Raw genomic sequence first — 25,099 nt, 5'->3', positions numbered from 1 at the left:
AACACGTTTAAAAACACACACAAACAAAAACAGATCAAGTCCCCTATGATGACCACACTGATTCATCCTACCAGCACCACGTGTTGGCAAATACCTGAGTAAATGGAGAAACATTATACTGAGCCTTGGGCTTTACTGGACCAAGAGAGGGAGAGAATTCCAGAGCCCGGAACCACCTTGCAGGACTCAGCTCTAATATAGCAAACTGAACTTTTAGTCGAAACTTACTATTTATTTTGTAAGTGCAGCATAAAGAGCCATTCTAATTTTGTTGCAGGCAGCAGTTTCATTATGACATTTACACACAGTGTAAATAATTTGATGACATTTCCTAATGCTACTGACAAGCTGTTTGCAATGACGAGGAAAACTTTAATAATCTGAGTTATGACATAACAAAGTGGCACTGATATTACCAGAGAGTTCCCATGCGAATGAATGAATGCAGCTGATGATACTGAGAGGCAGAAAACGTGTTTATAGAAAGAGGCTGCAGGAATCTAGCCTCTTACACTCCATTCATCTTTGGATTAATGGTAAGTGTTTTCATTAGTAGAACAGAAATGATTTGCTAACCAGTGAATGATTAATTATATATAGGAACTTTGTAGCACAAGATTTCATCTATCAAAAGGCCCCTCCTAAAATGTTTTAAAATATATTGGGGTGTGCATGTTTTATTTTTACAATGTTAACCTCATACTGTCCTTTTGGGGAAAAGATTGTGGCATAATTTTACAAGTCTAGTCCCAATAGCAGAAAAGATAGTGAAAGCTTAGGAAGGTTCGAGTATTTGGGAATGTGTTTTGTAGTCACAGAACCCAGATTGAGAGTTCTTGCAAAGAAACGGGGAGCAGGAAGAGGAGGTGCTTAAGAAGAGTTACAGGCCATATGGTTTAGGCTGCAAGAAAAGATGAAGCCAGAAGTTGGGGGGTGAGGGATGGGTGTTTTCTCCATTAAAAAAACCTTTATTCTAGATAGTGTCATGATATATAGAATAACAGTCCTTTTAAATGGGATATTTATAAAAAGAAAATGTTAAATTATAGACCGAAGCAAACAGACATTCACACAGTTCAAGTTCCAGCTTCATCTCCCTTGTTTATCAGGGACCATATCCTTTATCACACTACATAGCACACAGACATCTAGTGGCTGTAACAAATGATAAACAAATATTTAATCACTGATAGCTTGTAAATTGTTTACCTAAGGCAGTTGCAAGAGTCTGGTCATAGGTCCAGACTGAAATCTGGAATACTACAAGTCCCCGAAACAAACTATTAACATTTAAAATAAAAATAAATTTAGTTAAATTGGTGCAACCTTCTTGCGTGGACATTTTAAACTCAGTTACAGAGTGACTGAACTCAATTAAGTTTTATCAGTCTTAACCTCTCAAAATTAGTTAAGAACATTGACACAAGTGATTTGCATAGATTTAACTCAAACTATTTAGAAACTGATTTGATTATATCAGTGAAATTTCTGAGTTTCCAGAAACATCAACAAGTGATTTTGTTAAAGGATTTGGAAGCCAGAGTGCCTCACATGATGCTTTAACATCTACCAACTTCATTAACTCCACTACTGTTGCACATCTATTTCTTATTATAATTGCCACATTTTGTTCCACTGCTTCAAAATCTGGGTAAAACTCGGAAAGCCAAATGCGCATAGAATGTGAACTTTTTTTATAAAGGAGAATCTACATAGAAATGACAGCTCATGATGAATGAGACTATCAAGAGTTATAGCAGCTATTGATAACATATTTTGGATATTAAATCTCATGCTTCAAGGTTTAAGTCAATGTCTCCGATTTAGGGATTAGGAGGAGACCTAATGTTGAGGACAGACTGTCCCACAGTTGCCTAATGCCTGGCTGTTTGCATCTTGTTCTGAAGCATCCAGTGCTGGGGTTGGCAAAGACTGGATACTGTACCACATGGACCATGGGTCTGATCCAGTCTGGCAATTTATGTTTCTCTGATGAATCAAGCCATTATTCCTCCATTGGAAAAGCCAGATGGCTGCCATTACATTAACAATAATATCCTACTCTGCATGTGGGAGAGACAAAATGGAAGGTGTAATCTATAGTAATAGGATAGTATTTCTTTAAATAGTCTGTGAGCCCATGAACGGTGCTCACGGTGTTCCATGTTTTCAAAGCCACCAGAAACCAGTCAGAACAGCAGTATGTGCATAGCTAGGCCTTGCACGTCTGTGTATATGAAGTAAACCAGGCTGTTGGACTCAACAGTGCCCGGGTGGTTTCTTCATTGTTTTGTTTTGTTTAAAGAGCAAAAGATACAACAGAAGGAAAGCAGCACTATAGATTCTCTCAGTACTATAATATGAAAATGGAAGTTTAAAGCATCCATGGGAGGAGAAGGCTCAAGCAACAATAAAAATAAATAAATGAATAAACGAATGACTGTAGCCCATAAAAATGAGAGCTCTTATTATAGACTATATCTTAGTGCATTTAAATCATCACACCCTTTCACCAAAATTCCCGAAGTACTTGAGTGTACTTCATATGGGAAGGAGCCAATCCATTTTACCAATTTTAAACTTCTGTTTCCCAAGGATTATTACTCTAGGATAAAAATGTCCTCCAGGGCAAAGCCTGACACACAAAAAGTCTGTGCTTCGGAATAATTTTTGTTTTGTGAAATTTGAGAGCAATGCATCTGAGCATGGCTGAGTTACAGAACCCACAAAGTTGGAGCTTATTGGCTTGCTCTTATAAACCCTCAACAGTTTAACTTTTAAAATGAAATTTGCCCATCTGTGCATCTAGGAGAGCTGGGGACCAAGAGCTCGACCCTTTGTGAGAAATTAACAGCTCTTTACATGTAACAGTTAACTGATTGCACCGCAATTTCTCCCCTCCATAGAGGGAAGGGTGACTCCACATCCCATTGCAAATCCTTTGGAACTTCCACTCTAACATTAAGAGCTCTGCTGCTGATGCAGTAACAGTTCTCATGTCTTAGAGGACTGGGTGAAATTTACTTTACCAATCCCAGGAATATATTGTGTATCAAAGGCTCACAAAGCACCCACAGGGACTGTCTTAACAGAATGTTTCACTATTACCTTCAAAACTAGCGCATACCAAACTTTAAACTGCATTTCTTCACAATCCTACCCAGGTAACATAAACACGAGGGCAGCCGTGATTATTAGTTGCAACAAGTGATCATTTGTCTGTTCCCAGTACAATACAGGGGAAATATGGATGCCCTGTTCACACCAAGTGAGAATTTATACACTCTTCAATCCATCATTGCCTCCCACCATGGTTTGTCATTTACACCAGTGCAAAGCAAGTACAAAATATTACCCAATGAAGGATTTATTGTTTTAGACTCATACTGCAGAGACTAAGTGATGACACAAGGTGGAGAATGAGGTTTCACGTACCTAACAGGCAGCATGGACTTCCACCTTTGAGCTTCCAGCTGCAGGAGTTGAGAAGATGACACTGGTATTCAAATTAATACCATAGTGCCTCTGCAAATGATGATCATCCAAAACTCATGTTCAGTTTTTTAGATATTCTACGAAAGGCCAGATTTTCCTTAATGGGAGTAGTCCCATGGACTTCAACATAACTTGTATGAGTTAGAGTTGCAGTGTTTAACTCACAGTCATCAAAATGAAATTGCTTTAGTCCACAAAATGTTTTGTATGGTGGCTGCATTTTTGTTCAGATACAAAAACTCTGGCAACCACATTTTAGTGCGCAAAGTACACTGCACATGTGCACATTATAATCAGCACATTATCTGTCGGTATCTGTGTGCTGCATATCTACTGATCATTTATTATGGTTTGAGAAAATACACATGCCTATACATACACACACCTAAATATGCATACACACACATGTGCAAGGAAAACAAAACAACAGATGTATAATATGGGAAAATACACAGACTCAAAGGAACTGCTCGGAAAATGGAAGAGCTGTGGAAAGAGAATCAGGATAGAAAGGAGGAAAAAAGAAGAAAAGCCATAAATGTGTGGTATCTGCTACCCTCCTCATCCAGTGCAAAGAATACCTTATATTCTTGCTCATTTTTATTTACAAAATTCATCCCATAACTCCTTAAACTTGATCAGATCATAATTCAGTGTATCAGCTCCTCAGGAGTGTTGTGTATTGAAAACTAAAAATTATAAGCTCTCACTTTAAATTCTGGTCCTGCCTCCAGGCTAGGGGGCTCTACAGGGAAGTGTGAGGTCAGGGCCTAGCAGACCCAGTCTGAAGAAGAACCGACTTACAGTAAGGTGGGATGAGTTGTGTTTCTCTGTTTTAGGGAGCGGCTTGTTTTTGTTTCTCTCTCTTTTTGTTTCTTCTGTGTTCTGAATTCTAAGAAATAAAGTAGTGTTAAGTTGCAAGCTTCCAGCAAGGCAACTGTATGTTTTCCTCTAATATCTTTGCAATGTATGCTGTGAACATGACAAGAGGAGACTATTTCGCCCATGCACTGAAGCCAAATTTTTAATATTCATATTTATATCTTTAGAGGCATACTGCATATAAAAAGCAACTTGTCTTTACTTTGTATTTTATCCTGAAGAGTATCTAGCTTGAGAACTCAGCTGACTGCAACAGTGGCAGAATGACATGCAGGTCACTTATCAAATAAAACCAACACCTTAATCTCCACCTGGAAAGCAATACATGCAATATATGCAAGCCAATGCATATCACAGAGCACTAGTGTTGTCCGTCCCTTGAGAGATAAACCACTAGATAAGTGATGCACCAGTCTGCACAAACATCAGTTTTAGACTTGACTTAAGGTGCAGTCCAATGCAGTTGTTTAATCTTGAGGTGACAAACGTACAGATGACAATTGCAAAGTCCACATCTGAAAGAAAACCTCACAATCTCCTGGCCAGATAAAGATGAAATAAGAGAGACGTGGCCACTGATGTAGCTGGATCCTGACCCACTGATGGCTTTGGAGTTCAGGCAGCACCAAGCCCTCTGCCAAGGCAGCGGAGAGAGCAGTACATAAGAAAGATGTGTCAATGGCAGCTAACCCCACTGAGATGAGCAGCCACATTCTGCACAATCTGGAGCCCCTGCACTGTTTCCCTGTTCAGTCCCAAACACAGCAAGTTCCAACAATTTGATCAGAAAGCGACCGTCACATGGATCACTACCGCCAGATCTTCATCTGGGAGTTAGAGGAAGATTTTCCTAGCAAGCTGAATGCAGGAGAAGGCTTTTTCCACTACTAATACCTCATCATCTAGGCTCAATGGTGAGTTGAACATGGCCCTGAGGCTTTGACTTCTTTGACAAATGGCAAGATGGAGAGGGAAGACATGGTTATAGCTAGATAGTCCCTTTTTTACCAGCATCACCTCAGTTTGAGCCAGCTGTTCTTCTAGGCATTCTGATCTCTTGTAGGCATTCTGATCTCCTTCTCCTCCATTCTGATGGCACTAACTGTGTCTGTGGAAAGTAAATACACAACTTGGTACAATTAGTATATAACTGTCAGTTGAACCTGTGGCCTTTGTCCACCTCTTCAAATGGTCTCATGTGGAAGCTGACAATGGAGACAGGATGGATCCCTGTAGAATTCTGAAGGTGAGGACTTTTTGGAAGGGGAAGGATCTCTCATTCTCTGGGACCTGTTGGAGAGGATTGACCGAAGCCATTTCAGTGCTGGGCCATCTACTACAGCTGTATCATGTGGATGGGTCAGTAGCATCATGTAGATGGGTCAGTAGCACCTTGTGGAGTTGAAAGCAGCAGAGGTTACTAGTATTACTCTTCCCACTAAAGCTTCATTATTTGTAGTATTTGATTGCAGAACAGCTAGTCACCACAGGTATAGCCATAGGATCTGCGCAGTCTCAGAATCGCTGCTCATTGTCTTTCAAACTGTACCCAATGGAAGCTACATCAGAAAAAGAATATGGCTCTAAGAGGAAATGACAAAGGCTAAGAAGTTCAGAATTAACCAACCTCTTGTACCTGAGTTCTCCAGTGCCTTCCTTAACTCCCTGATTATATTGTGCTTGCCTTTAAGAAAAGCCCTATGGAAATATAAAAGGATTCTATAGGAACTATTCTAATAGTCTACAGAATGTAATAGAAAACAATATCCTTTCTACTGGCTTTTTTAACCATCCTATAGAATGTGACAATGGTAGTTTTCTAGAGAATAGTTTTCTATTAAACTATATAGAATGATTCAAACCAAAAATAAATATATAAATAAAATGCTAGAGAAAAAGCTATAATTGTCCATTACATTCTATAGGACTCTCCATAAAGATAGATTTTAGAGGACCCATAACTGTGTCATTCTCTTTCTTTGCCATCTGTCAATCTTCTAGTGTTCCATAAATGAAACTCTACATAGATGACTCTCATTTCACTATGATGGGATTCCACTTATCTTAATCTCTGAAGTCTTTAGGAATTTTCCCCTAGATGATTAATTCAAGGCAGTAAGCTTGTAAATGCCATAAGAAAAAAATGATTGACAACTTTACACTCATAAGTAATAGAAATGATGCTAATGCTAGGTATAAATTATGTTAACCAAATGCGCAGATTGTTTCCTCCTTTATTAGATTCAATTTCTTCTTGTTTTCTCCTTTTATCTCATTTTTTTTAATACGTAAGGCACCAGTGGCAGATTTTCTGCCTCACATATCGGGGAAATCGCTCATTTCAACAGCAAAGTAGCATGCCATAACAAGGCATTCAATCCCAGTAGGAGGTGCCCCACAACCTCAAATTTAGACAACAGATAAGCTGAAGTTTTTTCAAGTGCATAAAGGCTTCTGAATAAGAATTTCACCAGGCAAATGGAAGCAGCAGTTCAGCTGGTGGGGCGTGCTGCTAACCAGCACAATATACTGCAATCAGAACAGGTTTAGGAGCATCATCAAATGTGCCTCACGTCACCAGCTTACAAAGATGTAAAGAAGCAACTTAAAAACATAAACAAACGTGGCATTTGTATTAGGTACTGACAGAATCCCAAGATTTCCATCAGATCACTAGCATGGAGTCATTCATGCTCTTACTGTGGTCCTTTTAGAAATATACTTCATAAAGAAAGCTTCGGAGCATGGGAGCAGCACGCTCTTCCAGAACCTGATCTGTGAGGAGGACCCCTGCCTATAAAGCCTAGTACTGACATCCTGGAGGGTGAACGACTAGGAACTTACATTGATTTGGAACTCTTTGGACTGTCGTAGCACAAATAACTGGGGATGGGTGCTTGTGACATAGTCCCTCTAATAGAACCTTGCTTAACATCTAAACCCCTACTATGGTGGTGGGTCCCAGTGTTTGAACCTCAAAGTCAGCTGGAGCCACCATGATTCTGCAGGGGCAGCCATACATATCAAATGCCTGCTACTCAAACTCACACCCACTTCTGAATTAATAAAAAGATCAATTCTGCTCTATTTCTTTTTTGCATTTCTAAAATTTTAGTTACGTTATTAAAAAGTGTATACAGGATTGTATTCATGTAGTAAACCACTGGATACAATACAAAGAATTACAATCTGTTATAGTACCATATTAAAACAATTGTTAAAACAGTTAGCTTTTGTTTAAAGAGACACTATCCAGGAATATACCCATCAGATTTTTCTGTTTAACAGGCTGTTACCATGTTACAGAGTCATTACAATGTCTATAATATGTCATTTCTAGAGATTTTATTAAATTGACTAAAATCCCTATATACTCACCTAAATACTAGACCAGGCTTGTCTATCAAATATTAATATTTAAAAAAATGAACAGGTGTGCTGGTTTTTTTGTAGGTGAATGTGCTTTGTCTGAGTGTTAAATAAAAGGTAACCAAATATCTTAGAATCTATCTGTCCTCTATTTTGCTGCATATGTAACTGGCATGTTAATTTTTCCATTATTACAACCTCCCATATTTTTTGAGCCATTCCTCTATGGTTGGGCTATTTTTCTCTTTTTCAATGAGAGGCTACCAGTAGCCAAGCAGCTACCAGCAAGGATTAATTCTTTTTCTGTTTTGGGACCATTTCAGCTAGGGAGCCCGAAGAGGATTACCAAAGGATCATTTGGTGATATCCAACCATTTGTGGTATTTGGTTATGGAGTGCCTCTCAGTACTCTCTAATGCCTGGACATGTCCACCATATATGCATAAAAGCTTCTCTTTCACCACAATTTCTCCCACATTTATCCCCTTCAATCTCTATACATCTTTTAACCTGAGTGGTGTGAAGTACATCAAAACAGGATCTTAAAGACATTTTCTTTTACTATGCTATAGACTGAGGTTGCTGGTACTGTTTTCCAGCTCAAACCCCATTCCTCTGGGGCAATTTGCCCTAGTCCTTTACCTAGACTGTCATATTTGGACATTTTTTGTTAGGAGAGTTGTTTGCAAAGATTTCATATAAATTAATTACTATTTTTTTGTTTCTTAATTGACCCAATGCCATAACTCCTATTAAAGTTAACTTGTTTTATACAAAAAACTGTCTAGAAAGTTGAGATACATAATGCCTGACTTGAAATACTGGTACCAGGGGAGAGAGGGCCAGTTAAAGTTAGTTTTCATCTCTAAATAAGTCAGAAAAGTTCCTCTACTGAACAGCTAGCTAACCAGGTGCACTGAAGCTCTCTGGTTCACGATTTGGTTTAAGACCTGGATTATTTGCAAGGGTGTCGATGTAAGTTATGTCGCTCAGAGGGGTGGTTTTTTCATACTCCTGAGCAACATACAATCGACAAACCATCCCGATGTGTAGAAAGAATAGTAAACATGGCAGGCAACCAGCTTGGCTTAACAGGAAATCCTTGCTGCTCTTAAATACAGAAAAGAAGCTTGCAAGAAGTGGAAGATTGGACAAATGACCAGGGATGAGTATAAAAATATTGCTCTGGCTTACAGGAGTGAAATCAGGAAGGCCAAATCACACCTGGAGTTGCAGCTAGCAAGAGATGTTAAGAGTAACAAGAAGGGTTTCTTCAGGTATGTTAACAACAAGAAGAAAATCAAGGAAAGTGTGGGCCCCTTACTGAATGAGGGAGGCAACCTCGTGACAGAGGATGTGGAAAAACTAATGTACTCAATGCTTTTTTTGCCTCTGTCTTCATGAACAAGGTCAGCTCCCAGACTACTGCACTGGGCAGCACAGCATGGGGAGGAGGTGACCAGCCCTCTGTGGAGAAAGAAGTGGTTCGGGACTATTTAGAAAAGCTGGACGAGCACAAGTCCATGGGGCCGGATGCGCTGCATCCGAGAGTGCTAAAGGAGTTGGCAGATGTGACTGCAGAGCCATTGGCCATTATCTTTCAAAACTCATGGCAATCGGGGAAGGTCCCAGATGACTGGAAAAAGGCTAATGTAGTGCCCATCTTTAAAAAAGGGAAGAAGGAGGATCCTGGGAACTACAGGCCAGTCAGCCTCACCTCGGTCCCTGGAAAAATCATGGAGCAGGTCCTCAAGGAATCAATTCTGAAGCACTTAGAGGAGAGGAAAGTGATCAGGAACAGTCAGCATGGATTCACCAAGGGCAAGGCATGCCTGACTAATCTAACTGCCTTCTATGACGGGATAACTGGCTCTGTGGATGAACGGAAAGCAGTGGATGTGTTGTTCGTGTCAAAAGCTTTGCTAAAGTCAAGGGTCTCCCACAGTATTCTTGCCAGAAAGTTAAAGAAGTATGGGCTGGATGAATGGACTATAAGGTGGATAGAAAGCTGGCTAGATTGTCGGGCTCAACGGGTAGTGATCAATGGCTCCATGTCTAGTTGGCAGCTGGTATCAAGTGGAGTGCCCCAGGGGTTGGTCCTGGGGCCGGTTTTGTTCAATATCTTCATAAATGATCTGGAGGATGGTGTGGATTGCACCCTCAGCCAGTTTGCAGATGACACTAAACTGGGAGGAGTGGTAGATATGCTGGAGGGTAGGGATAGGATACAGAGGGACCTAGACAAATTAGAGGATTGGGCCAAAAGAAATCTGATGAGGTTCAACAAGGACAAGTGCAGAGTCCTGCACTTAGGATGGAAGAATCCAATGTACCGCTACAGACTAGGGACCGAATGGCTCAGCAGCAGTTCTGCAGAAAAGGACCTGGGGTTACAGTGGATGAGAAGTTGGATATGAGTCAACAGTGTGTCCTTGTTGCCAAGAAGGCCAATGGCATTTTGGGATGTATAAGTAGGGGCATTGCCAGCAGATCGAAGGATGTGATCGTTCCCCTCTATTCGACATTGGTGAGGCCTCATCTGGAGTACTGTGTCCAGTTTTGGGCCCCACACTACAAGAAGGATGTGGAAAAACTGGAAAGAGTCCAGCGGAGGGCAACAAAAATTATTAGGGGACTGGAACACATGATTTATGAGGAGAGGCTGAGGGAACTGGGGATGTTTAGTCTTCAGAAGAGAAGAATGAGGGGGGATTTGATAGCTGCTTTCAACTACCTGAAAGGGGGTTCCAAAGAGGATGGATCTAGACTGTTCTCAGTGGTAGCAGCTGACAGAACAAGGAGTAATGGTTTCAAGTTGCAATGGGGGAGATTTAGGTTGGATATTAGGAAAAACTTTTTCACGACGAGGGTGGTGAAACACTGGAATGTGTTACCTAGGGAGGTGGTGGAATCTCCTTCCCTAGAAGTTTTTAAGGTCAGGCTTGACAAAGCCCTGGCTGGGATGATTTAGTCGGGGATCGGTCCTGCTTTGAGCAGGGGTTTGGACGAGATGACCTCCTGAAGTCGCTTCCAACCCTGATATTCTATGATTCTATGACTTAAGCAGTAGTGCAAGAGTGTCATTGGTGAGGAAAGAGAACTTAACTCTAGTTCAATCACAAACACATGGAGTAGCCTTTGCTAAAGGAGGTATATCAATTTCTGGATGGCATGATTTTTTATTAATCTATGTTAGCGTAGCAATGTTTACACTGCCCCAATTTTCTTGTTCAATAAGGGCCCAGTGTTTGACTGGGTTAAAAAGCTCCAGTCCACTACTGCTTTGAACCGGCTGGCTTGACAGTACCACAGAATATTTGGAACAGCTAGTCCAGCCTGTTTAATAGATTTGTATAAGGCATCTGCACTCACTCTTGATCTTTTCTTATTCCATATAAATTTTAACAATGTCCTTTGTTTATTCCAGATAAAACCATAGCAGGAATACAAACACAGAAAGATTTTTAAACAATTATTATTTTTAGCATTGCCTTAGAGCCGAGAGGCCCCATTGTGAGAGGTTCTGTACAAACATATAATGAGAGACCAGCCTTGCCCTGAAAAATTTACAATCTAAATAGATTTTGTGGATTTTAAAGCCTGAAGGGATCGTTATGATCATCTCGTGCAACTTTCTTCATAACCCAGGCCATAGAATTTGACCCAGTAGCTTCTGCATGAAACCCATATCTGGCTGAGCTAGATAGAACATATTTTTAGAAAGACATCCTATCTCATTCAAAGACTTCAGGTGATGGAATTAAATTGTTCCAAAAAACAACAGACAGACATAAAAAGACAAGACAGATTAAAAAGTGGGAGCAAAAGCCCATGGAGTTCAAATGATCACACAGCAGGTTAGTGAAGGTGCCAGGAACAGAACCTCAGTCACCCCTAACTCCCAAGTCCAGTGCTCAATCCTCTAGACCATAGGGTCTCACAGTAAAGTAAGTACAAAGTGCAATTCAAAACTCTTTAGACTCATTTTAACTATCTAGAGAATTTTCCTGAAAGAAAAGCTTGGTGGTCTGCATATTTCACATTGTCAGTGATGTTTGCACAACAGGAAATGCAGGATTTACTACATGGCTGTTTGGGAAGCAACACAGCTGGCAAAAACGAAGTAAAGTATTGCTGGGATACTACCTCACCTTAAATACAAGACTGAAAACAAAATGTCAAAGCTTACAAAAAAGTGTCACAACAACCTGGCACAATCTACAGCCTGGAGGATTTTAGTGCAGATACAAAAAGGCTTTGAAAGGAAAAAAGGAAAATCAAAAAGAAACAGAAATACAAAAATTAAAAACACATTTAAAAACATTTCAATATATAAATGAAATGAACCCCATATTCAGCATAAAAAATAAATACTTTCTGCTTTCAGTGCAGTCAATGAGCGTGTTGCTATTAACTTCAGTGAAAACAGGGTAAGGTACTTTATTTTAAACATCAACAGGGTTTCCCACCTTGTGTCTTGAAGAGTGCAATACCTTTCACTTCCATGGAGACTGCCCCAGCTAATGACCATTCCAAATCGAGGTTTTCTGTTAACTTTTCATAATAATCAATCAGCCAGAATGCTGCTATGCAATCTCACTGATAGCATTTAGAGTACAGTAATAGTTTGTTAAAGGCAAAGATATCTGCACAGTTGAAGTAAATGTCTACAAATAAAATTTGTCTCACTAGAACCAATGCCTTTTCCGGTTTATTATAACTACTCTGCTTCGGATCATTTTTATGACTCAACCAGGGAGCCACATCTGTGCTTTTTCATCTAGTATTCTCAAGATCTTTTCAGTTTTACATTGTCATTACCAGAAAGAACTCTGGATTTGTACAACCTTAATTATTTGCTATGGGTGATAACCTTGTGTAGCTAGCTAACTTAATCAGAGTTTAAGCGGGCCACTGGGTTTGCATTGGCATGCTGCTCAGAGGTGAATTTCACCCCCTCTGAGATCTTGTCTTCTTGAAGGAACACAGAATTGAGCCCAGTGACACCTTGGAGGCTGGATGAAAAAGAACAATCACGCTCCTCCTTTGCCATCTCCCACTCACACCTGTTGTCATACAGTACCCTATGCCTGGCACCTTTTCTGCACACCAAGCAACCTCCTTTTCCTCCTGAAAACTCCTTCCTCAAACTCGCTTCCTTCTGGCGTCCCTGCACTAATAATCTCCAATCAGGCATTACCTTTGCCCGCATCTTCATAAAAAACAAACCTACCTTTGCCCGCAAACAAACCTTTGCCCATATCTTCATAAAAATCGTCCTCTTTCCCTCCCAAAAATAGAAAACACAAAGAAACAGAATCCAGATTCTGTGTAAAACTATCCTCTCCTAGTGCAGTTTCCTGATGTTCATTCTCCTCATTCCATCTCCCATCGTATCATCCAAATGGCTTAAATTACAAGCTTTTCAGGACAAAGACCTTGTTTTTTTCCATGTCTATAAAGTGCCATGCAAACCTGGGTTGTGTGACAGGGTCGGGCCGGATGGCTACAGGAGAGTAATAGAAGGCAGATATATTAGCCCCAGGTTAAGTAGGTCCCTTTTCCCTGGGTAAGGTAACAGGGAAGGTTCCAGAACAATCAGGAACTTTCTGGAGACAATTAAGACAAACTGGCTGATTAGAACACCTGCAGCCAATCAAGAAGCTGCTAGAATCAATTAAGACAGGCTAATCAGGGCACCTGGGTTTAAAAAGGAGCTCACTTTAGTTTGTGGTGCACGTGTAAGGAGCAAGAGGCGCTAGGAGCTGAGAGTGAGAACGCATACTGTTGGAGGACTGAGGTGTACAAGCATTATCAGACACCAGGAGGAAGGTCCTATGGTAAGGATAAAGAAGATGTTGGGAGGAGGCCATGGGGAAGTAGCCCAGGGAGTTGTAGCTGTCGCACAGCTGTTCCATGAGGCACTCTAGACAGTTGCATTCCACAGGACCCTGGGCTGGAACGCGGAGTAGAGGGCAGGCCTGGGTTTCCCCCAAACCTCCCAACTCCTGGTCAGACACAGGAGGAGCTGACCTGGACTGTGGGCTCACGAAAACGGCCAAACTGAGGGCTGCCGTGAAGCTCCAAGGTGAGCAAATCCGTCAATAAGCGCAAGACCCACCAAAGTAGAGGAGGAACTTTGTCACAGTTGCTAGATAAATATATGCAGTGTTATTGTAGCCATGTTGGTCCAAAGATATTAAAGACACAAGGTGAGTGAGGTAATATATTTTATTGGACCAACTTCTTCTGTCGATGAAAGATACAAGCTTTTGAGCTACACAGAGCTCTTCCTGACCTGAGGCATTACATATTAAGCAAGAGATTAGATATAGAAAATACATCTAATGTGAACAAACAGGAAACTACTCTGGATGTATTGTTTACTATCTTTGGTTGAATAGTCACTTACTCAGCTTTCACCATGATTGTTAGATTCACACAAAAACTCTTGTCATTCACTAAACAGGAAGACTCCAATGACTTTTGTTTCTTTAAATGTGCATTACATTGAGAAACATTTTCCCTTTCACAATTTTTAGGAATACCAAAGATGCTCTTGAATCCAGACAAAATCAAAAAGATTATAGGAGAAAGGGAGAACAGGGTAATATGGAAAAGTCCGACTGTGAAAAGCAATAAATAAAACAACAACAGATGGTCACATGGTACTGAGTGTTATCAGTAAAGCCCTTGACATTCTACAAGGCTAAAAGTCCTACATTTGCTCACAGATGAGGAAATAGAAGAATGTCAGCAGTTGGAGAACGACAAGGATGGTGTCAAATTTCAACATTCATTGACAGAGCCAACAGTGAGTCTGTAGACTAGGATTAGTGGGTTAGTATCTAAGTGACATCTCATAGCTAAAACAAGAACTAACCTATTTATCTTTATTGCCTGTTTCTTGATACTGAAAATGTTTCAGCAATTGGATTTTTTGGTAACAAGTGGTATTAACAGCTCTAGATCCCAGAAGAAAAAGGACTACATTTGAAAGCATGATGCAATGGCAGAAGACAGCAGACTTTTTAGAACCATGGAAGAATTCTCCATGAAACTGCTGTAACTCCAAACAGTTGTATATTACAAACCAAGGACTTGTCTTCACTATCACGCTAAATTGGCGCTGCTGCAATCGATGCAGAGGCGTCAATTTAGCATGTTGGATGAAGATGCACTATGTTGACGGGAGCACGTTCTCCAGTTGACATAATTAATCCACCTCAATGAGAGGCGGAAACTATGTCAGTGGGAGAGCATCTCCTGCTAACATAGTGCAGCGAAGACATCTCATTAAGTCGATGTAAGTTATGTCGCTCAGAGGGGTGGCTTTTTCATACTCCTGAGCAACATAACTTATAATCAACTTAAGTAGTAGTGTAGACAAGGCCCAAGACATGCCTAAGTAGGTTCTTGTATTGCCCCATCACTGTAGTATCCAAGTGCCTTAGCTATATTAGGCATCAAGTTTTGAATCAGGCAAAAGTTACCGACTAAACATTGAGTACTCAGATGAAAGTTACATCTCAACAGGTGGGAGATGCAAAGGACTTGATAAGACTAAAAACATAAGAGGAACAGAGCTGACTAAGTGAGAGAGCTATTACAAAGAGCTATTTCTTGAATGTAACAATTCCATGAGGACAATACTGGAAGCTTTTGTAAACTGTACTCCCTACTGTTTTGATTACAGTGTGTGCACTCTTCAAGGTATCCATGGAAACTTAAGAAAGAGGAGTTAGATTTGTTAGATCTATTTGCCAGTCTGGTACAACCACAGCTATTTAAATCTTTAAGAGTGGAGACAGCTAAGATGAAATCCAACAGATCAAACTGTTAGCAGACAGACCAGGAATGCATTTCCAACCCAACTCAGTAGTACAGGACATCAAGAACATTTTAAAGAAATTGTGATATTTAAGCTCTCATACTTGGTGTTACAGACAACCAGCCCAGTCTCTACAGTGAACAGGCATAGGCCCATTTCTCTACCCACTCCCAAGATAAAGGATGCCAATACCTGGTGTCGCGTGACATCAGGCCATGAAAGAGAGGGCAGCATGGGGAACACTGGATGGTACAAGAAACTGGAGATCCTCCCAATGGAGAGAGAGTGGGTGAATGACATGCACTACACATCCCCATCTTCCAGTGGAGACATGGTGTGGGTGAGTAGTATCCAAACCCCAGCAGAGAGAGTAAGATTGTGGGATAGATGATCTAAACCCCGAGAAGGTGAGAGAATGCAGGTGATGCTGCCAGAAGATGCTGTGGGGCATGGGGCATGGTACAGATTTCCCCACATTGTTCCTCCACTGAAAGGTAATATATAGTGGGTCTCTAGGTCTTCTCTTCCAAAAAGGCAACTGCAGGTAGGACAGTTCATTGAGGGAGTTTTGGGGGTGGAGGAATATGAGTCTTCATGGATGGGATGATGGTACCCCCACAGTCAGATAAGCATGTACAGTTCTGGATGACTATCTGAACCCCAAACCTTTTAAAGGTCCTTCTAGCAATTTAAAAATAACTTAGAAGTTCAACAAAGATATACAGAACAACGCTTTAGAGCAGTGGTGGGCAACCTGCAGCCCGCCGCAGCTCCTATTGGCTGGAAACGGCAAACCGTGATCACTGAGAGCTGTGGGGGCCGTGCCTGCGGATGGTCAACGTCAGCAAGCTGTCTCGCGGCCCGCAATCAGATTACTCTGATGGGCTGTATGCAGCCTGTGGGCCACAGGTTACCCACCACTGCTTTAGAGTCTGTAGGCCTTAGCTCCTTGGTCTTTGGAGAATTGCTGCTGGAAAAAATAGTGTGTGTGTGGCCAACAATGGAAGAGAGAAAAGGTACAGAGTTGACTCTTAACATGTGGAGTGTTACTGTTAAGGATTCTCTCTTAAATATAGCTGAGAGTAGGGAATTTCCAGTGGCGTTGGGTAAGCTCTGCTTTGTATAGTCTTGAAATCAGATTCTGGCCCCAAATCCAGAGCCTTTGAGCTGTCACAGTGGCTCTAAAGGGCCAATAAAGCTGTCTTCCTGGCCTTGGTCCTAATTCTTCACTGTCTTGCATGCTATAGTCATTTTCACCTGTGCAAAGTGTCAGGTCCTCTGCAGTGACCAGGTTGTGCTCAATGCTGAAGGCGTAGGGGTGAGAGCTAGGGGAGGGACAGATCGTTCTAAGCCACTCTTGTGGCTGGGATTCTGGAGCTGCAGAGAGTCAATCTAGACCCTGATGTAATTTATCACGGCCTCAAGGTTGCTCAAAGTTATAATCTCAGTTAACTGGCTTTAAAGCTGCTGTGACACCACTGCAGTGCAAATCAGCCATAACGAAGCCAAGGATCTGAGCCAGTGAGTGGGAAGTGGCTACTGTAACACACTGCCTGACCCAAATGGTACACAGGATGCAAGGCAGTGGAGAATCGGACCCAGCAACTTCCAAAAGCAATTCTCATATGTCCTTGACCCACCCTTATGCAGTCCTAAATAGTGCTACTCGGGAGACAAGAACAAAGGCCCTCTGTGCTGAGAGCTCTCTCTCCTGTCCTTTAGATTCATCTGTAAAGAGTATTTCAGTGCATTCTGTTTTTAGACTGACTGCATTTTACTTTTCTGTTATGTGATAACATTTTTTAAAAACGCTCTGAACCTAACTTGGGAGGAATTTCTTGTTACAATATCTATTTGTCAACCATTACCACTTCACTGTGGCAATCCTACTTTTAAAACCCTGCATTATCTGTTTTAAAAATACCTTGTGGTAAAATAAATGGAAGCTTTTCATTATATCTGTCTTACATATATGCATTACTATGCCACTCATCACCACAGCAAATGTGAATATTTATCAGCAGTCATATCATAAAATCATTCTTTTTTAACCAAAGTATGAGTCTGATCTACTCATTGATTTTGCTCTTGAGGGTAAATCTTAATCAAGTGAATAGTCCAGCTCACTTTTCAGTGGAACTGAGTAAAATGTATTCCTATGAGCATAGCTGGTCGGAACAGACTCTGTTGGTCTGATCCTAAGCTACGGCAGAGGAGTGCTCGGCACATCTGAGGGACAGACTCAAAGGTACCCATTATATCCCCCTCCCCCCATCCTGAGGCTGCCTTGACACAGTGTAGAGCAGAATGAAGGCTCCCAGGAGCACTTATGGCAGCTGACAGTCACCAGGACACAGAAACACCAGCCACAGGAATGTTACAGAAGCCTAATACAGTAACTCCTCACTGAAAGTCATCCCAGTTAACATTGTTTCGTTATTAGGTTGCTGATCTATTAGAGAATATACTCATTTAAAGTCGTGCAATGTTCTCTTATAAGGTTGTTTGGCTTGCCTCATTCTGCCTGCCTGGCGCTCCTGCCAAGGAACGGGGTCGGGGCGTGGGGGCTTACCCCACTCCCCCCGCCCGGCATTCCAGCCAGGGAGCGGGCAACCCCCAACCCCGCTCCCTGGCAGGAGGGCTGGGTGGGTGGAACAGGGGGACCTCCCACGCCCCGACCCCCTTCCCGGCTGGAACGCCGGGCGGGAGGAGCAGGGCAAGCCCCCCCACGTCCTGACCCCACTCCCTAGCAGGAGCTCCAGGCAGGCGGAGTGGGGCAAGGCCCTACACCCCAACCCCACTACACCCCTGCCTCAACCAAGCTTCACAATCATCACTAGGAAGTCCAACATTAAATTGTTTAAAATTATTTAAACCTTATACTCTATATGTATATAATGTCTTTTGTCTGGCAAAAAAAATTTCCGTGGAACCTAGCCCCCATCCGATTTACATTAATTCTTATGCTGAAATTGGAAATTGGATTCGCTTAACATCGTTTCGCTTAAAGTAACATTTTTCAGGAACCAAACTACAACGTTAAGTGAGGGGTTACTGTACTTAGATTTTCCCTATGTGATGGTGACACCTCTCCCCCAAGGGTCATATCCCCATTATTTAGGGTGCACCAGAGTGCTCGTGCAAAGTGGCTGCATCGTGCACTCCAGGATCGGGGCCTGTATATTTAAGAGCTTTGGAATTCTCTCATATTAGTTCTGCCTGACACTCTACCATCTTTCCCGTTGGTGAATTCAAGCTGAACAGACCTGAGTGTCTGTCAGCAACCTCGATTTAACTTCTTTAATCTAATGAGGTTGTTAGATGGAAAGCTGATGAATGCTACACAAAGCCTAATAAATAAGGAAATAATTATGAAGAGACAAATAGGTCAAAACGTAGCATTTAACAAAGAGGTGTAAGGTACTTACCTGCAAACTTGTCGCAATTGTCAAATTAAATTTACATTAAAAAAAAAAAAAGGAAGTACAGCCCAACAGTTTCCTCACAAAATTTGCTAACAGTTTACAGAACAGCATGTCAATGGATTAAGATCTTTCCTCTCCTAATCTCAAAACTGTGCACTTACATGAAACTGCTTTCTTCTATTCGTGCTTTCCATAATTATTTATTGAGACCAAGAGTGACCTTAGCACAGCGTAAACATACAAATATTCATGGCTCCTGTTCTACAGAGCATACAATCTAGTATAGACAGAGAGGGATTTTCAAAAACACTTAATAGAAGACTAACTCTACCTCTCACTGAAGTCAAGAGTAAAACTCCCACTGTAAGAGTTAGGCTAACACCATTTTTGGAAATCCCACCTACAGGGCTGATTTCCTGCCTGGAGTTCCTCCACTGAAGTCAGAATAACATCAGTGATGAGTTTAGCTCAAACTGCATGAGAAGAGTCCAGACACATGTACTGAAGGTGGATGGGATACCAATGGGATAGTAAGGAAGTGCTGGAACAGTTCACCAGTCACGCTGCACGCCTTTGCAGAAAAACTGTGTTTTAAGAGTGGATTTGAATGAGCGGGGTGGTTGTTTGGTGCACAGGAAGAGAGTAGGGAACACCATGCAAGATGAGAAAAAGAGTGGGGAGGATACAAAGGGGAGTGGTTGTGAGAGAGGCTTGGTATGGCACAGGGAAGTGGTTCTCCACCAGGAGTCCGGGTTCCAGTGGGGGTCTGAGAGCAGGTTTCAGGGGGTCTGCCAAAATAAGCCAGACAGCAGGGCCAGCATTAGACTCACTGGGGCCCGGGGCTGAAGCCAAAGCCCCATCACCCTGGACTAAAACTGAAGCCCAAGGAACGTCGCTTTGCGGCAATTGCCCTGCTTGCTGCCTCCAAATACCAGCCCTGGCTTTGAATCTACTGGATATGCAGAAAAAGAGTTGTTGTGACACAGGCGGGCTGTGGAGTCTTTATAGCGTGAGGGGGGAGGGGGAGGGCGGTTTGAGAAAGAAAAAGGTTGCGAACCCCTGGCATAGGGAACTGGGGAAACCAAAATCAGGCATATGGCCAGGAGAGGAGTTGTGCACAGCCTTGAAGGAAAGGCCCAGAAGCCTGAACCTAATGCAGCAGGAGAGGTGAAGCCCATAATGGGAATCAAAGTTGACAGCAACATGCCCAAAACAATGAGGAGAAGCTGACGTTGGCAAGTCATATGAGAACCTCAACTGAGGAAATCTGTGATCACGCAAAAAAATCACTCAACAAAAAATGATGGGGGTGATGAATGTCATTAAAATCTTTTAAAATGTTTTATCCTAATTTGAATAAAAATGACATTGTGAGAGAACTGAATGGATTCAAATTCCACCTTTTACAGTTATGGGGCCAGATTTGACGCACCTGAGGCAACAGTCCTGTCCTCCTGCATAAAGGCTGCTCTAACTTGCAGTGACAGTCCATGTCCCAAAGAGGTCACGCCAGCTCCTGGGGATAGCTGTGGTGTAGAAATACCTTAGCCACTGTCACTACATTGGCTCAGAGTGTGAGGGAATAGGGTCTGTTACATCAGATCTATACCACCTGAGTATGCCCCTATGTTCATAGATTCCAAAGCCAGAAGGGACCATTGTGATCGTCTAGTCTGACTTCCCGCATAACAGGCCATAGAACTTCCCCACCAAAATTCTTTTGAACTACAGCATATCTGGGGAAAAAAAATCCAACCTTGATTTTAAAGTTGCCCGTGAAAAGCCTATTATCAAATATTTGTTCCCCATGAAGGTATTTATAGGCTGTGATCAAGTGACTCCTCAACCTTCTCTTTAAGATAAATAGGTTGAGCTCCTTGAGTCTTGGCATGTTTTCAAATCCTTTCATCATTCTTGTTGCTTTTCTCCAATTTATCAACATTCTTCCTGAACTGTGGACACCAAAACTGGACACAGTATTCCAGCAGCGGTCACACCAGTGCCAAATATTTAGGTAAAATAACCTCTACTCCTATTTAGGATTCCCCTGTTTATGCATCCACGGATAGCATTAGCCCATCTGGCCAGTGTCACACTGGGAGCTCATGTTCAGCTGACTATGTGCCACAACCCCCAAATGATTTTCGGAGTCATTGATTCCCAGAAGTCCCCCATCCTGTAAGTATGACTTACTTTCTTCGTTCCTAGATGTATACATTTATATTTAGTATATCCAAATGCATGTAGTTTGCTCGTGCCCGACTTACCAAGCAATTCTGATTGCTCTGTAACAGTGACCTGTCCTCTTCATTACTCACCAATCTCTAATCTTTGTGCCATCTGCAAACTTTATTAGTGGTGATTTTATATTCTCAGGTCATTGATAAAAAATGTTTAAAAGCATAGGGCCAAGAACCGATCTCTGGGGGACCCCATTAGAAACATACTTGCTTGACGACTATTCCACATTTACAATTCCATATTGAGACCTATCAACTAGCCAGTTTTTAATCCATTTAATGAGTGCCTGTTAATTTTGTATCGTTCTAATTTTTTAATCAAAATGTTGTACTAAGTCAAATACTTTAAGAAGTCTAAATATATAACATCAACACTATTACCTTTATCAATCAAACTTGTAATCCCATAAAAAAAAATTAAGTTAGTTTGACAGGACCTATTTTCCATAAACCCAGTGTAGGACACATCCTCTGGGGCCTGATAGGCTTTAGGGAAACTTTGCATCAGTAGAGAAGCAAAATGTCATCCTAGCACAGGGCAGGGTCTGGTTCATGGGCTAAAATGTGCTATACATTCAGGTTAAAAGCTTATCACACTGTGTACTGTTAAGTTAGTTTTTTGTAATTTTTTTAAATCTACTAAATTGATGTCATTTGAATATGAGCCAATGGTTTATATTTCTTTAAGATAGCATTATTAAAGCTTTAACACAACAGTTTCTGTGAATAAAATTAGTCATGCTCATGCTAGCCAAACTGCAAATACTGCAATGCTGTGCTACTTGGAGCCATAAAAATGATGAACAGCTGGCGCATACAGCATTTTGCTATTTTACATAGGCGTGTGTCATTTTTGCAGCACACTACACTGCTGTAAATTTTTGCAGCCCTAACACTACCAATATACGTACTCTCATTTAGCAGTATTTTTTTTTCAGATTCCTTTTTCTCCAACTGTTTCAGTGTTCTATCGACTACAAAAGATGTAAGCATTTCTAGTATGACAAATCGTTACTTTGCTATATCGTACTCCTTCTTATAGTGGAATCCTTCCTGCTTAGGTTCTTCCTCGAACCATTTAATTTCAACATTGCAATACACCAGATTTGCAATTAACTCTGTGTAAAAATATGTAATATACTGTCATCTAACAGATGGGTGAATCTGCTTTCCACTCTTCCCTTTGTCAGCTGTCTGCTATAACAAGATTATAGTTAACTTCATCAAGACAGAGGACACAAATCATTAGAGCCTTTATTTTAAAAAAAATTAATTTACATGAGGGGAAGGAGAGTATTGGAGTTCCCAGCAACCTTTGGCAAGCAAAGCAACAAAAGAGCAAAGCAGATAACTTTAAGATTCAACTAGTTTTTCAAACAATGTTCTGTTCTAGAGTTTTCAAAATGGATGTTCTCGGACATTCCCGTTTACGATGCATTGCAGTGGAATATTCTCCTCTAAGCCACATGCTAATACCATATAAACCCAGCCCTTTATTTCTCTCTACACCATCATCTAGAATTCTATTTGTGCAGAGACTGGGATTCAAAGTTACAATGTTTTCAAACCTCTGCAGCACCCACATGGAGAGGAATCAAGTACATCACGCTGGCTATATTTTATTCCCCTATAATTATTTTTGAAGTCTGGTAATACCCATACTGTGCTGGCACCCTTTACAGACAGATGCATACAGAGTGTAGTTCCTTGCCCCACAAAACATCATTGTTTTACTCCTATGCACTGTATTTTCAAATGGACCAATTTTTTTTTAATTATTAGAATCCTCCTGATCTGGATAAAAGGAGACCCAGAACAGCTCCTGTTTTTGATTTTACAAAGTCAAACCCCCATATGCAAGGTTTTGCAAAACTGCCTCCGGTTTTATCCCGCCTCTGAGACTCCTTAGATTTGGAGCTCTCTGGCTGTTCCAGGATGCTGAAGATATGATGTGATCTAAATGGGGGCGGGGGGAGGGGGGGAAGAGAGATGATTCTGTATCACAAACCCCCGCTCAGATTGATGCACTGACAGGCCTGCCTCTCTATTAGCCTAAGATGCCCCTTCCCTTTATTTCAATGGGAGAAGCACCCGAGTGGAACTACAAAGCGTGCCCTTGCCCAGAGTCTGACCCCACATCCTAAGAGAGGAGACTGGCCAGTGGGAGACACGGGGAGAGAGGCCTGGGCTAGCTGGGTGGTGTACATGCCTTTGGGGAGCATTGGCAGCTTTGTCCGGGCCCGATCGCCGCGGGCCCAGCCGTACTTGCAGGGGGGCAGCCCGGAGACAGGCAGGAGACGGGCAAGCGGGGGCATCACGTTCCTCCGCATTGTGTTGCCGCTCGGCTCCCCCCGTCAGCCCCCTCCCGGCCTGCGGCACGGACTCCCTCCGGGAGACAGCGCGGGATGAGCAGCAGCGGCTGCCCCTCGGCCCCCGCCAGGGGTCCTGTCCGGCTAAAGCTCTTCGGTCCCGGACTGCGGCTGGCTCGGGAGATGCGTGGCCACCCCGCCCGGGAGAGCCCGGCGGTCGCCCTGGGGAAACCGCTCGGCTGCCCTACGCGCCTGCATCGGAGCCTCTGAGCATCAATCCCGCCCCAGGCCAGTATCCCCTCCCCGCGCCGGGAGCGGAGCGCTCCCCAGGCTCAGCAGCCCGGCCCCGGCTTGAGCCCCCGCCCAGGCCGCCCCGCACCGTCCCGCGGCCGCCGCGGGACATGACACAGAGTCGGTCGGGGCGATCGCCAGCTCCCCGCAGAGCCATTTCTGCGCCGCCTAGCGCGCGTGACGCCTCCCGCAGCCGGTCGCCGCCGGCGCACTCACTGACGGGACGCGGCTGCACCGCGGGAGCCGCACCCGTGCCCGGCCCCTTGCTGCAGAGGCTGAGGTGAGCCACAGCCCCATGCGCATTCACGGGGAGGTTTCCTGCATTGCGGAGGGGCTGGTGCGTGCCCGGCCGGCAGGGGCTCCCCCGCGGCAGGCACAAGGGAACGCGGTTCCTCTTACCTGCGGGGCCGCCCTCCGTCTCGGCCATGGCTGGAGCCGCCTCTCGCCCCTCTCCGCCCTGCAGCCAGAGCCCAGCAGCCGCACGCGGGGCGCTGCTCACTCCGCAGCCTGAGCCATCGCCGGCTGCTGCTGCTGCTGCTGCTTCCTCCTGAGCCCGGGCGAGGCTTCGCTCCTTCTTCCCTCCCCCACTCTCCTAGCGCCTTCCCACAGACGGTGCAGGGAGCCAGAGGGACGGCTCAGCGTTTGACCCCCAGTGCTCAGAAGCCTTTCCTGCGGGCTGCAGGGCTGTGACTGCTCCGATTGCTGCAGAGCCCCTCCCCTGCAAGCGTGCGCTCGCTCTCCGCTTCCCCCCTCAACCAGGGCACCCCAGGCTGCCACTGGCAGAATCGCTTGTGGAGCTGCTAAATGATGGAGACGCTCAGGGAAGGGACGGCTCCAGCCTAGCTTTTGAATGTGTATTTCGTTGTCATTGCTATCGCTTTCGGTGCGCAAATGAAGTTGACAGCGTCATGAGGCTAGTTCCAGACTAAGCACCCTGCCCATGGCTGAGTGGTTGGAAACTGGAGCACGCTGCTTATAGCACGGACTAACCTTTGTGCACAGAAAAACCACCACCACTGCAATAGGGAGTTGGAGTTAGGGCAAATATCATTTGCAAAAGATGCACGGAGTAGCTTTGTATTTTCTGTGACTAACTGCATTACCAGCCCTACACCTTCAAAAATCATGAGATTTTATTTATATATATTCATTTATATTTGCTTTCAGGCCTTGAGGGAGCACGTGAGACATCTTCAAACTCTTCTTCACAGCCCTAAGGGCTAGAAAGTTACTTTCATTTTTTCCTAATGAAAGCCA

At 43.1% G+C, this 25,099-nt stretch overlaps 1 protein-coding gene across 1 annotated transcript in view; it reads right to left on the bottom strand.

Moving 5' to 3' along the window:
• Nucleotides 1-24,500, bottom strand: part of HSPA12A (heat shock protein family A (Hsp70) member 12A) — an 86,369-nt gene extending 61,869 nt beyond the window's left edge. Inside the window, exon 1 of the mRNA XM_073354259.1 lies at nucleotides 24,242-24,500. Within this exon, the coding sequence (XP_073210360.1) occupies nucleotides 24,242-24,269 (28 nt within the window). The 5' untranslated portion in view covers nucleotides 24,270-24,500. The remainder of the gene's footprint in view (nucleotides 1-24,241) is intronic.
• Nucleotides 24,501-25,099: the final 599 nt, after the last annotated feature.

The sequence above is a fragment of the Lepidochelys kempii genome, chromosome 7, assembly GCF_965140265.1.
Source record: "Lepidochelys kempii isolate rLepKem1 chromosome 7, rLepKem1.hap2, whole genome shotgun sequence".
Classification (NCBI taxonomy): domain Eukaryota; kingdom Metazoa; phylum Chordata; order Testudines; family Cheloniidae; genus Lepidochelys; species Lepidochelys kempii.
The sequence above is the reverse complement of the archived record's forward strand: the minus strand, read 5'-3'. Positions and strand labels throughout refer to the sequence as shown.